This window comes from Eptatretus burgeri, chromosome 12, assembly GCF_056783735.1.
Source record: "Eptatretus burgeri isolate ZD-2024b chromosome 12, Ebu_testis_v1, whole genome shotgun sequence".
In the NCBI taxonomy this organism is placed as follows: domain Eukaryota; kingdom Metazoa; phylum Chordata; class Myxini; order Myxiniformes; family Myxinidae; genus Eptatretus; species Eptatretus burgeri.
Genome location: NC_140972.1, coordinates 2,940,883 through 2,955,624, shown reverse-complemented (window position 1 = coordinate 2,955,624; position 14,742 = coordinate 2,940,883). Strand labels below are relative to the sequence as shown.

Here is a 14,742-nt window from a genome sequence, read left to right as displayed (position 1 = left end):
AGAACAAGTATTTGATACACTGCCGATTTTGCAGGTTCTCCCACTTACAAAGAACGTAGAGGTCTGTAATTTTTATCATAAGTACACTTCAACTGTGAAAGATGGAATCTAAAACAAAAATCCTGAAAATCACATTGTATGATTTTTAAAGAATTAATTTGCATTTTATTGCATGAAATAAGTATTTGATCACCTACCAACCAGTAAGAATTCCGGCTCTCACAGAGCTGTTAGTTTTGCCTTTAAGAAGCCCTCCCATGCTCCACTCATTACCTGTATTAACTGCACCTGTTTGAACTTGTTATCTGCATAAAAGACAGCTGTCCACACTCAATCAATCATACTCAAACCTCTCCACAATGGGCAAGACCAGAGAGCTGTCTAAGGACATCAGGGACAAAATTGTAGACTTGCACAAGGCTGAGATGGGCTACAGGACAATAGGCAAGCAGCTTGGTGAGAAGGCAACAACTGTTGGCGCAATTATTAGAAAATGGAAGAAGTTCAAGATAACAGTCAATCTCCCTCGGTCTGGGGCTTCATGCAAGATCTCACCTCGTGGAGCCTCAATGATCAAGAGAAAGGTGAGGGATCAGCCCAGAACTACACGGCAGGACCTAGTCAATGACCTGAAGAGAGCTGGGACCACAGTATCAAAGAAAACCATAAGTAACACACTTCGCCGTCATGGAGTAAAATCCTGCAGCGCACGCAAGGTCCCTCTGCTCAAGCCAGCGCATGTCCAGGCCCATCTGAAGTTTGCCAGTGACCATCTGGATGATCCAGAGGAAGAATGGGAGAAGGTCATGTGGTCTGATGAGACCAAAATTGTGCTTTTTGGTTTAAACTCCACTCGCCGTGTTTGGAGGAAGAAGAAGGATGAGTACAACCCCAAGAACGCCATCCCAACCGTGAAGCATGGAGGTGGAAACATCATTCTTTGGGGATGCTTTTCTGCAAAGGGGACAGGACGACTGCAGCGTATTGAGGGGACAGGACGACTGCAGCGTATTGAGGGGAGGATGGATGGGGCCATGTATCGCGAGATCTTGGCCAACAACCTCCTTCCCTCAACAAGAGCATTGAAGATGGGGCGTGGCTGGGTCTTCCAGCATGACAACGACCCGAAACACACACCCAGGGAAACTAAGGAGTGGCTCCGTAAGAAGCATCTCAAGGTCCTGGAGTGGCCTAGCCAGTCTCCAGACCTGAACCCATTAGAAAATCTTTGGAGGGAGCTGAAAGTCTGTGTTGCTCTAGCGACAGCCCCGAAACCTGAAGGATCTGGAGAAGATCTGTATGGAGGAGTGGGCCAAAATCCCTGCTGCAGTCTGTGCAAACCTGGTTAAGAACTACAGGAAACTCTGATCTCTGTAATTGCAAACAAAGGTTTCTGTCCCAAATATTAAGTTCTGTTTTTCTGATGTATCAAATACTTATTTCATGCAATAAAATGCAAATTAATTATTTAAAAATCATACAATGTGATTTTCAGGATTTTTGTTTTAGATTAGTCTTTCACAGTTGAAGTGTACCTATGATAAAAATTACAGACCTCTTGGTGCTTTGTAAGTGGGAAAACCTGCAAAATCAGCAGTGTATCAAATACTTGTTCTCCCCACTGTATGTCCTCACTTGACACTCAGCATTTGGAGGATAAAGCACAGAAAATCCCTGTGGGTTGGCATCCCATGGAGTGGCTCCAAGGTGGCGTCGCCGGCGCCCAGACTGCTCTCGGAAAGTTATTTCTTCCAAGGTCAACGGCTGTATCATTTCATTGAAGGTCAAGTCCTACGATGTCTCGTGTACACACGACATGCACGCACGTGATAACTCTTCCAAAAGAAAGGAAAAAAAAAACAACAGGCATCAAATTATTGGACACCTGCTTGAAGAAGAAGAAGGAAGCATCAACACAAATGAGTGACAGAAAAGCCTTTATTATAGTATTTATTAATTTACAAGACGTTGCACAGAAAGTCCCACGACAGGTGTAAATAGGTTTTGTACTACACAGCTGAGCACCGAGACACAGCGCAGACCTGCTGGCCGATTAATCACATTCCCTTCAAAGTGTTAACGTTGCTGCTCGTAGAAGATTCACTTTCATAAGATAACCCTTATAACTACGATGCTTCACCGTTTCACCTCATTTATTGATATTCACCGCGATAGTAGGAACTTGCATGGAAATACTTCAAGTAAAGTAACTACCGAAGATGATGCTCTTTCAATTCTTCGGGCAACAAAAAAGGGAATCTCATTTTACCTTGAGAACAAAACACACAATCTCGTGTTGCTATGACAACACGACTACGTCTCTGGTGGTGGCGCCACCTTTATGACGGAATAGATGTTGTTTGAATAGGCGTTTTAAGCACGTAATGATGTGCGATGAAGATCAAAAAGCTTGCCTGTTCTTAATCGGGGGGGTACCGAAGTTAATGGGTGAAAACGCCGATGACTAAAAGCACCGTTTGGCTCACAAGCAATCAAAGGATTTAAAAAAAAAATTTTTAATCACTCTTTCTTCCACTCACAAGCAACTTGAGAACCGTATGTGCAAAATTTCAAGAAAGATCACGTTATTTCAAGAAGCCGAACGAATCGTGAGCTTTCAGGGCATGGAAGTTTACGATCAAGTACATCACGCAACGTAAGTATTGTGCAAAAGGAAATTGATGTAAAAATACAAACACTGATGGCAATTATTTTAATAACAAAAAAAAATTAATTTAATGGATCGAAACAATAAGAAAAGAAACCCATGAAACTTCACAATAGAATACAAGGAATCTTCACGAGAACAGAACCCAGAACGCAGGGGTTACACTCGAGCTCCGTGTTCGCTTGGGGAGGGGGGAGATGCGGAGTCGCAGGCGAGCGCGCCGCACGTCTAAACGAGCATGGCTGTCGATTTGAAAAGGGGGTTAAGAGTGTCAAGCCGGGATGCTGCTCGTAGCACTTTCGGCAATGCTCTGTAAATGACAGTGATTTATATCGTGACTGCACAAAGCCATTAAGTATCCATACCGTGCTCACTCTGGGCTAAAAGAGGCACGAGTAATAATAGGCCTTTTGGGCCAGAGAAAAAGCACAGATGGCGAATGGGCCCAAATTGGCCAAAATAGCTTGTCGGCTGCAGACACCTCTCAGTGCAGGAAAAAAAAAAAGGGAGAAGGGAGGAAAAAAAAAAAGAAAAGAAAAGAAAAGAAATAAACAAAAAACAATCTCGAGCCATCTTAATCTGAATTTTTGCTTTTTCATTACCTAAAAAAAAAACAAAACGAAAAGGACCAAAAAGGAGGAGTTTCGAGCAAATTTCAATAACATCTCCGTGCAGGTGAAATTAGGGTAAGTAATGTTAATGAAATGAAGTTTTGTGGAACACGGACTCAACACACATATGCAACATGTACTCGTGTGGTTCGACCTTCAATTTGTGAAGGAAGGTCAAGAAGAGGCATTAAAAAAAGAGGGGGAAATATTAAACGAAAGTGGGGAGGAAGTGTGGAGGGGGGGGGGAGTGGGGGTGGAGAGGGCGAGAGAAAGGACGAATGCAAACAAAGAACAAAATTAAATCAACACCAAAACGATTTGTGTACACACAGTAATACACAATGATGGAAAGGAAAAGAAACCCACGCCACGAACACCAACTTCGAAAAATTTGTGCAATCGTTCACTGTGCGCACGTTTTCATCAAAAACGGCACGGAGCACAAAGCTTCACAAATCGAAGGATTCGGATGAAAATCAAGATCAATTCCTGACTGCCGACACCACGCGGCAACAAAAATGTAACACAATCTACCAGTAAGGTGCATAAGTAAGAATAACAGAATCTTCGCAAGTAACCATCATGACCCTTATTACTGTACGGGTATAACCAGGCTGCTTACCACCAGCAGTCTGCGTTGGACATCCGGATGGGAAGCGAAGATGGATACCTTTATCTTGATCCTTTCCGAACATGGAATTACATTCGAGACTTCACTCCGATTCAATTAGAATGTCAAAGTGAGCGTATTCCTGCGCAAAAATAGATAATTCCACATGGCCTGTACCTGAAAAGCACGACTGTCCGTCACGAGGGCGGAACTGCTGCTACAGTTTCTGCAAGCATTACAAAAAAAAAATTACATTGTAGGATTTCGCACTGATGACCCAAAATGGCCAGGCCACGACTCAGAGCCTCACACCGATGAAACTCACACCCGATTCATGCTGAAAGCACCAATGGCTCTGCGCTCAAACAGGCCGAACTTCCGCCCTGCCTGACATCCCACGCTTCCTGGAGCAGGAATTTTGTGTCTGCCGGCTGCTCAAACCAGCGCACCAGATCTGGCTCCGTGAGCACGGATGCAAGTAGTTGTTCAAAACTCATGGACCAAGCTCTTTGAGTCGTGCACAGCCTGTTGCCAGTTGGTTTGATGGCGTTCACCATTTCACGAGTCGGCGATGCACACTCTGAAGTCCCCGACTGCACCGATATCGACTCGAGTCCCTGCAGGCTCTCTGAGCCAACTTTCCCCTGTTCGGAGCCCATACTGACAGCTTGCCCATCCTCCCGAGTGACCATCACCGCATCGTCGGATGACGACGAGAAGAGTGAGCTCGCACTCACCACTGAATAAGATGACATAGAGCTCTCCTCCTCACGGCTGGTAATTTCCACATCATCTTCATGTTTAGCATGCAGACTGGGGTCCTTCCGCTCAGGCAATCGCCTTCCCAAAGAGTCACTATCCCCTGCTTGAAAAGCTCCCTCGGCAGAGATGTTTCTGCCATCCGCCTTCTTATCGCCTTGGTCATCTAATGGCAGCTGACGTCCAACTTCTCCAAGCTCCAGTAGAAGACTGGCTACAGCAGCAACAGCATGGTACAGCCGTTGTTTCCCATCTCCCTCTGATCCAAACAGCATGTAGAGCACTTTGCAAAGCTGTATGAACTGCTCCTGTATGAATGTACACGTACACACCTCACTAAAAGCACTACATTGAAGAAAACAACTTCACAATTGTTTTCATCAATTAATCAGCTGGTTACAATGAGTGATGTTCCAGTATTTTTTAACCAAGACCACGTACTGCATACAAGCAACCAATGAGAAAATTAAGATTGCGATCCGATTTACATCGACATCATCTTTGCCGAAGGGAAGGCAAGGGAAAACTTGGGTATCCGCCTGATGAGGTACCGATCCAAAAATGAGTAGAGGAGTACTGTATTCTATTTTCCTTCGGCTAGCAGGGTGGCCGAGAAGTACGCACACTCGCTTCTGAGCTGTCCAGCCTGGGTTTGAATCTCGACCCAGCTATAGACTGTCATCCTGGTGTTTCACAGGTAGGATGATTCATCAATGTGCGTGCCATCCTTCGGATGGACGTTAAACGGATGTTCCTTCTGCTGGCATGAGTTGGTGGATGTCAAAGATTCCACCGTGTTCTTCGTGAAGAGTCAAAGAGCTATTGCCGGCACCCTGACCAAATTATAAAATTCCTGCCTTGACTATTGCTGGGAAGGCAACAGCAAACCACCCAGGATAATCCTTGCCAAGAAACTGCTTGGGCCACACTGTAACAGAGTTACGTACATCGGAATCATCAGAATTTTGCATATTCTATGCAGATTCGATTGTTATCCCAATTTTCAATTAAAGTGCTCAGCTAAAAAGATGTACCATCAAGCAACTGACGTGACTTCACTGGATTATTCAGGAATTTATAAGCAGATACCAGATAGCCATGTATTATCCATGAACGGCCGAAACGCATGCGAGACATCACTCGTTCACACGGCCAATCATGGACAACAGTGGGCTGCCTGCACAGAAATGAATGCAAGTTACATTTACGGCCTAATGGTACTTCTCTCCCCTTCCACTGCTCCTCACTCCCCCCCCCACCTCATCCAGGCATGGTATATTGAAACAATTGATAACGATCAAATCCAGAAATTTATAGTTCATGGAATATCAATTTTGTGAATTTCACATTAAATGGATATATTACGAGCGAGAAAATGTTTTCGCTTTTTGTTTTGCTTTCTGGTGTGTTTTGAGGGATTGGGAAAAGTGATAAACACAGTGAGTGACACGATGATATCGGCAACAGTTAGAGAATAACCCGCCTGTGCTTTCAACGGCAGAAAGTCTCAACTACAGGACGACAATCGAACCTTACCTGGCTCATAGATGGCAGGTCCTTAATTCCCTCTTCTTTCGCCAAGTTTTTCTCCTCTGCCCATTTGTGCAGGTAGTGTTCGTAGCTCGGCTGGTCCAGCTTAGCTGAGGAACACGAGGGGCGGTGGTAAAAAGGTCGGAGGTGAAGCGGATGGTTTCGTTCGAGTCGGGGAATAAAAGAAGAGAAACAACGGCACTTGCAGCGGCGAAGATGCCGCGTATCAAAACCGTTTTAATGTATCGGTTCGTCATTTGCCCTTTGGAAAAAAAAAATAGTAATAAAAAAAAAAACAGCGAAATAATTGAGCTGCACATTGTTGAGGAGGGCCTTGCAGATTGAAAAGCTTTTTGCATTGCCATGTACCTGCCAGGCAACCGTGCATAAAGTGTCACAAGTAAAGTATAGCTGTTTGAGTACCGTCACATTGCGTGAGAGACTGGCGCATGCGGAAAAGCATTCAGTTAAATTATCGGGTAGACGTACTACCAATCAGGTCAGGATTTCAAAACTTGGACAGCACGCCAGCGTATAGCAGCTTTCCCTTCACAAACACATTGCGACTTCGTTTGCCCAATTTGGCAGGTAAGAGACGAGACAGCTTAGTGACCTTCACGGGCTGGCAGTTTACTTCATGCACACGCCAAAATCCGTGACCACCTGGACATAATCCGGCATATGCAGGTGCATCAAGAAGCAAAGTGAATGTCGTTTTATCAAGCACACACAAAGCGTATAAGGTATAGAGAACTGATGCCGTTGTTGTTCCAAATAATGAAGGATTTTCCGAAACGTCCACTCTGTTCACAAGCGTTGCACACAAAATGCAGTATCAAAAAATAAATTAATATATAAACAGTATCAATACGGTCGAGGTAATTCAACAAGTAATGACCTGATTTTTATTGTTGAGCACATTAAAACGATTGCAAGCTGATGAAACGATACGAGTCGACTGCTACACTTGCATCATCAAATAATTGGAACTTTTCATGGCCAGAAGGGGCTTCGTTGTGCAAAACACAAAAATAAGCGAATGCTGCACAAAACACACAGTTTAGGACAAGTTCACCGTGCCACAGAGTCAAACGGATGACATTTCCGGTTGATTAATCAGAAGGTGGATCAACGGAGCCCACCATCCGCATCAACAAGGCACACATCTCATAAAACGGGGACTTCATATACTCGCGTAATCTGCATGCTCACCTGCTTTTCATTTGCAGTGTATATCGTATTACATTGCACTTTTATTGCGCTACACCGAATGCTATGTGACGATAAATTAGGTGATGAATAACAAAGGTTAAAACAGATCCCTTTGCAACACCGCGGAAGGGAGAAATCCATAAATCCAGACTGGCGACGAAATGCCATCAGACATTGTGAGCAGTGCTTTGCTTTGTCCTCCGAACTGCATGGCACGTGAAACGTTAACCCTTCAGAATAAAGAAATTAGAAGCCTGATTGGTACGTTTCTTTGTCAACGAGGGCAGAAAATCGCAAGAGTTCCAAAAAATTGCCTTTCTCATTTTGGTTTCCCATTCCCCTTTTGAGGAAGTTCAGTCATTCAACCTCCTGGGTCTCACTATCAGCCATGATCTTTCTTGGGCAAACCATGTTTCAAAATTCGCCTTCAAGGCCAGCCGCCGAATACGTCAAAAACCCTACCTCTCCACCAAGTTTTGTCCGAATCCGTCCACAACCTAAGGATATATCGTGCCATATATCGTTTTCAGGCCTGCCTGTCAAAATGGTGAAGAATCACTCAAAAAAATTCCAGTATCCGCATCTGGATCTTCACCAAAATCAAATTACTTCGTCCTTCTCACACACCCAACCTGTCCACAAAATTCCGTGTGAAAGGATCCTCAACTTTAGGAGATATCCTGCTCACAGACAAGCAGACATACGGGGTGAAAGCAAAACCTCCATCCACCTTCTTCACCAAAATCTAATCAAATTATCCTTCTCACACACCTCACCTGTCCATCAAATTTCATCTGAAACTGTCCTCAAATTTTTGTGATATCCTGCTCACAGACAGACAGACAGACAGACAGACAGACGGACAGACAGACAGACGTGAAAACATCACCTCCATTCACCTTCATTGGTGGAGGTAATAATGGTGATGCCAAATTCGATTTCACAAGCAAGATATTGTTATGGCTGTGGAAATTCGCAATACACCATAAAAGGTCCTTAGATCAGTTATGACGCTAAGTTTATGTGCAGATAGTTCCCCACCGTTGTTTAAAGGGAATTCGTGCGATTCACCGGGCTGCGACTCTTTGAGACAGCCGTTTTTCTTTTCTATCGTTATTTTGAACAAACCTCCACGCAAGCAACAAGCCACGTTGAAAACTGTCGAATGAAAAAGGGAACCAAAAGAGTTCCCTTTTGGGCGCGTGGATTTTTTCCCACTTATTTTTCCCCGCGCTTGGTGTGAAGGAAAGGGGGAGGGCAGCTCGCCGCCGATTGGTGGATGAACAGCGTGAGGCGGTCAGGGTGAGGGAACGCCCCTTTTCGGGAACCTTCTCGAAGGAAGGTGGAGCCGAAAACGGGGAGGAGTGAAGGGCGGAGCCCCACGCTATATAAGGCGGACCGCGCGCGGGGCTCACTCTCTCTCTGTCGGTGTCGAGTGCTCCTCTCTCTTGGTGCTCCTCTCTCTTGGTGGCCAGGGTCGATCTCGCTCTCACTCTCTTTGTCTGGGTCGTCAACGTCACTCTCTCTCTCTCTCTCTCTCTCTCTGGTCCATGAGCTCTCTCTGTCGGGGTCGAGTGCTCTTCTCTCTTGGTGGCCAGGGTCGAGCTCGCTCGCGCTCTGTCGGGGTCGAGTGCTCCTCTCTCTTGGTGGCCAGGGTCGAGCTCGCTCTGTCTGGGCCGTCGACGTCACTCTCTCTCTGGTCCATGAGCTCTCTCTGCCGGGGTCGAGTGCTCCTCTCTCTTGGTGGCCAGGGTCGAGCTCGCTCTCACTCTCTGTCTGGGTCGTCGACGCCGTTCGCTCTCTCTGGTCCATAAGCTCTCTCTGTCTGGGTCGTCGACGTCAATCTCTCTCTCTGGTCCTGAAGCCCCTTGTGCCCTTCAGTCCTTCCTTGTTGGTCGTGGAAGCACCAGCAGCAATGCCGGAGAGAGCTTGCTGACCACGCCAGGGGCCCAAGGTCAGGCGCGGCTACGCAAGGCCGTGGGGAGTCGACGTCGCGACCTGCCCACCGTCGTGCCACGAGGGCGCGGGTAAGACCCTTCAGTCTCACGGGACCCGTTCGGTCCTCCAGGTCCCGTGCCATAAAGGTTTACGAACCCCGTCTACCTCCCTGCCTATGGGGAGGGTTTTTCTTTGCTTTTGTATGACTGCTGTGGCGCCGTGTCCCTATAAGTAGACCTGTGTAAGTGACTGTACATTGCTCGTATTCGGTGGTAACGCTTCTATTTGTTTCTTGTACATTGCATGACTGCCTTGCTTCTGAATACGTGTGTGTTATAATAAATGTCCTTGTGTGAAATGTATCCCGTTCGTCGTCTTTTTCCCTTTTGAAAGTGCCATCTTAAATCGCGGAATAAATGAGTAGAGGGTTTTGAACGCCCGGAAAAGAAGAGAATCTGATCCGTCGAGGTCGGCGATAACACCGCTCGGTTATCACTGTAGCACGGAACGGACCGCTTAAGCGGGTCGTGTCCTCGGCCGACCTGCGGCGAGGTACGATCGCCCGGTCGACTACTCGCGCAGGTACTTGGGTAGGTCGAATTTGGCGAGCAACCCTATCCTGCACGGGTGGGCAATTGGCACGATCGTGGTGAGGTTAAACCCCACCCGTGACTGGCTCCTGGCGGTAGTTCCAGGAGGGTCACGACTGAATTGTACGTCCAGTGGGCGACGCGGTTGCGATTGGAGTTACGCAATCGCTCGCACGCCAGGCGGGCCAGAATTCGTAACAATATTCTTCACTGTTTTCAGCCAAATTGAACTTTTATTTCGCCGCCCGATGTTGCAAAACCATTTTGGGTATAAGTTGCAAAAAGTGAAACCAAGAGTGTGACACAAATAACCTAAAAAATCCATTAAATAATTTAAATATAACTTGAACTTTTCCCATCACTGTGGACGGGTACTTTTCCTGGTATCTAAGATTAATCACATCCTGTTTGAACGTTAACTCCCCAAGACCCTGAAGACCCCGAAGACCCAAAAGTCCCAGAAGACCCAGAAGACTCAAAAGTCCCTGAGGACCCAAAAGACTCTGAAGACCCAAAACAGCCCAAACACCCTGAAGATCAAAAGGACCCTGAAGATCCAAAAGTCACCGAAGACCCAAAAGTCCCTGAGAATCCAAAAGATCTTGATGACCCAAAAGACCCTGAAGACCCAAAAGTGACAGAAAACCCAAAAATCCCCCAAAACCCAAAGAGACCCTGAAGAACCCAAAAATCCCAAAAGTCGAAAAAGACCCTGAAAAACCGCAAAGACCCAAATGTCCCTGACAACCCAAAAGACCTCAAAGACCCCAAAAGACCCTGAAGACCCTTTGTACTCCTCAGACCTTAATGCCATTCAGATCCATTATACCATCAAGACATATTAGACAGCTTTGACCCTTGATCATTTAGAGCTTTAGAGCAGTTGGACCTTTTTTGATTACACATAGATTAATTACAAATCACCAATATTTCAAATAAATTTGTTCAAAAGAAATGTTTGTATTATGATTGGTATAAATCATGACAACACAGCAAATCTGAGACATCAATCTCTGCAACGACGTGTAGAGGCGAGGAGAGCGAGTGCGATGCATAAAACCGATAAACACGGGTGGATGGTGAACCCTCGTCGAGGCGAAGCCTCGGTCGACCCCATGTGAGTATGTTTTTTTTAATGACGCACTTCTTCATTGTTCGTGTGCACTGTGAAGTTACAAGGCTGCGAGGTAGCATCATTGGCTGAGGGTGTGGTTGTGCCGCTGATGCGATGCCCTCTGCAAGGTTAGGGCAGGAATTTGTAAATTGTTCAGGGTGCCGGAGATAGCTTGACTTACTCTTCGTGAACGACTCCATGGGATCCTTAACGTCTACCATCGAATGCTGGCAGACAGGATGTCCGTTTAACGTTCATCAGAGGGACGGCAAACACATTGATGAATCACCCTACATGTGAAACACCTAGAAAACAGTTTATAGCTGGATCAGGATTCAAATCCAGGTGAGACAGCTGAGAGGCGAGTGTGCATAACTCCAGGCCAGACCGTCAGCCCTAATAACATCCTGTTTGCGCGAGACCATGAGCACATATGTTAATTACTTAATATTGGATCATGACTACATCTACTAATTACATAATATTGGACCGTGACTATGTCTATTAATTACGTAATATTGGACCATGACAACATCTATTAATTACGTCCTGATGGACCTCGTTATTCACAGGGGATACGTTCCTGAAAAATGCAGCGAATGTTGGGGTCCGCGAATGTGAGGGATTTGTTTGTATTTTTAATGTTTTTCTTTTTTTAAACATGGTCTCGGCTCGTGGAAGAGTGATTATACAGAAAGAAAAAAAATCAGGACAGCATAGCAAAGTGAAAAGCAGGGGAAAGGGGAAACACCAACAGTTGGGCAGAGGAAGAAAGTAGATGGAGAAGGACAAACAAGGAATGCAGGTTATGATGAGGGGTAAGGGAGAATGCAAAGGGTAGACAATATGGATACAAAAGCAAAATTATGTTTGAGCAGTTTCTGATTTTGTCAACGTCTGAGTAGAGGGAAGAGGTTGCTGCCTGTCTGTCAGAAGGATGAGAGATGTCATGGCAGTGTGTGGAGTCAAATAGATAAAGAGGATTTTCCAGAGAGTCGGAGACATCATTGATAAAACCAGAAAAAGCACAGGGCCAAGAACACTGCCTCGAGGAACTCCAGCCTGGACAGGGCGAGGGGATGACAGAGAGCCATGAAGAGCCACACGGTGACTGCGACAGGAGAGGAAGTTTGCGAGCCGTGAGTGGAAATGGCCTTGGATACCATAAGAAGAGAGGTTGGTGAGCAGGGCAGGGTGCCAGACCGTATCGAAAGCTCACGATATGTCTGGGGAGATGGCTCTGATCTCATGTCTGACATTGAGGACCTCCATCCATTGTTGGGAGAGCAGGAGCAGCATATCCAGGGAAGAGAGACCTGGTCTGAATCCAAATTGATGATCAGAAATCACGCCATTGGAGAAGAGGAAGGATTTAATGTCGGAAGCGATGACTGATTCCATGACCAAAATAATGCCAAAAATGATACACTGCACAGCATGATATTTAAAAAAAGTTTGTGGATGAGTTGTGAGAAAAAAAAAAAAAAAAAAACTAAAAAAAAAAAAAAACTGTGGATGAGTTGGGAACAGTGCCTTCAGAAAGTATTCACACCCTTGACTTCTCCACCTTTTGTTGTGTTACAGCCTGAATTTAAAATGGATTCAATTTAAAAGTTTTGTCACCGATCTCCACATAATACCCCATAATAAGGAAGTGAAAACGTTTTGATAAATTTTTACAAATCAATTTAAAACGAAAAGCTCAAATGTTAGACATCAATAAGTATTCAACCCTTTTGCGATGACACTCCAAATCGAGCTCAGGTGCATCCGATTTCCTTTGATCAGGCTGCACCTGAACAAAATGTGAAAAAGTAAAGGGTGTGAATACATTCCGAAGGCACTGTATATTTTGTTCTTCAACCCTGCTGCTGGTGTTTCCTCCCTCTCTTTTTGCTGTTCCTTTTGTTTTCTTTCATCCTGATCTGTGTTGTAGTTCTTCCAAGAGCCTTGAGTTTGTTGACAAAAAGGGAACAATTTAAAGGATACATGAGGTGGGATGGCAGGGAAGCTTGTAAGTACATTACGGTGGGGAAGGGTTAAGGTTATAAACTCAAAAGTAAACTTCCACACGTGCTCCGTCCTTTTCATACAGAAACCATACAGGCACAAACTTGCACACAACACGAATTAATGAGTAGAACCAGTCTATTTTACACCCATTACCCCATAAAAGGACGGAGGAGCTCCTTGTGCCCAACTGTGTCTGCGGACGTCCTCCTGCAGTTGGGTTACTTTTTTTAGGAGGTTAATGGCAGGATATGAACTCCGGCCACCGTAAAACACTTCACTTCGCAAAACAAACAAATGCAAAGAAAATTGAAAATCCACTCTTTGGAGGTACCTCCTTTGCAGCTGCCCTTCGCAGGGCAGCTCACCGGATGACGGGATTGGGGAAAAGCCTTCAGGACCCTCACTCTTTGATGATAGAAGGAAAACCACGGGGTAACCTTCCCGGGCCACGCTGCAGTAGTGTGTGTCGGGGTGGTGCCGAGGTGTCGTCCACCAGACGGCGATCACCTTGGGCTAACATGAAGCAGGCCCTTAGGGTGGGTGCCTGGAATGTCCTTTCCCCATGAGAGGATGATCAACTGTGTCTGTTATCATCTGATCTCAAGCGTTTGAACATCGGTAATGCAGCACTCTCTGAGGTTAGGAGACCGGATTGCGGCGAGATCATGACAGGTGCGTACACCTACTATTGGTTTGGTCGCTCTGATGGTTACCATACTCAAGGAGTTGCTGTAGCTGTATACAATAAGCTAATTCCAATGATAATTGAGGTAACATCGGTTAACGAGCGTATTATGAAACAACGGATTCGTCACTCCTTGGGTGTCGTTTCCCTGGTCTCTGGATATGCTCCGACTGAGGCGAATGATCTCACCGTGAAGGACGCGTTCTATGCCGCGCTCCAGTCTGTGGTTGATTAGTGCCCCAGGTGAGATACTCTTCTAGTTTTGTGGGATTTCAATGCATCGACTGGAACTGATAGGGATGGTTATGAGACATATGTTGGTCCCCATGGGTCTGGAACTGTGAACCAGAATAGCACTAAGTTCCTTGACTTTGCAAGAAGTCATGGTCTTAGGATTGCTGATTCACCGTTTCAGCACCCAAAGGTCATCGCTGGACTTGGTGTTCCAACGCTGGTGGTGTGGCAAAGGAGATTGACCATGTGCTCGTTGATGGTCACTGGAGGATGATCCAGAACTGCAGGGTCTACCGGAGTGCTCAGTTCCTAAATACCGACCACAAGCTTGTGGTAGCAACTTTGAAGTTGAACCTTAAATCCAGGAGATTGGTGCCATTCCAGGCGAGGCTGGATGGTAGCAAGCTCAAAGATGAGAGGATAGCTGAGGAGTTTGCGAACAGGCTGAACAGGACTTTTGTGGGGTCTGGGTGCTTTGGGAAATCATGAAGAGTTGTGGAGTGCCTTCAAGACCACCATCCTTGATGTTGCCGGTGGAAAATCTTGGAACTCACTGAAGGGCGAAAAATAATTTTGTCTCTCAAGGGACATGGGATACCATTGTCCAGAGTCGCAGGGCAGAGCTGTTCAGGAAGTTGAGGCATAAAACACGATGTGCACTGAGGGTGGACAAGGAGGTCTGTGTGTGAGGAATCTGAGGGGGAAGAGCATCACCTGTGGTGAAGTAATTCTCGTCCTGCTTACAGCGGAATTCACGCATTGCGTTCCTGCAAGTCCA

General features: G+C 45.9%; 1 protein-coding gene across 5 annotated transcripts in view; it reads right to left on the bottom strand.

The window, feature by feature from the left end:
- LOC147014994 (TBC1 domain family member 9-like) overlaps positions 1-14,742 on the bottom strand; it is a 226,819-nt gene that overhangs the window by 15,186 nt on the left and 196,891 nt on the right. For 4 of the 5 annotated variants that reach the window (XM_085849266.1, XM_085849267.1, XM_085849268.1 and 1 more), the window contains 2 exons: positions 6,185-6,288; positions 1,921-4,956 (listed from right to left, as the gene is read on the bottom strand). In XM_085849266.1, coding sequence (XP_085705392.1) covers positions 4,222-4,956; positions 6,185-6,288 — 839 coding nt within the window. In that variant the 3' untranslated portion in view covers positions 1,921-4,221. Of the gene's footprint in view, positions 1-1,920; positions 4,957-6,184; positions 6,289-14,742 lie in introns of those variants that run through there. The other variant, XR_015050185.1, reaches the window with a different exon arrangement.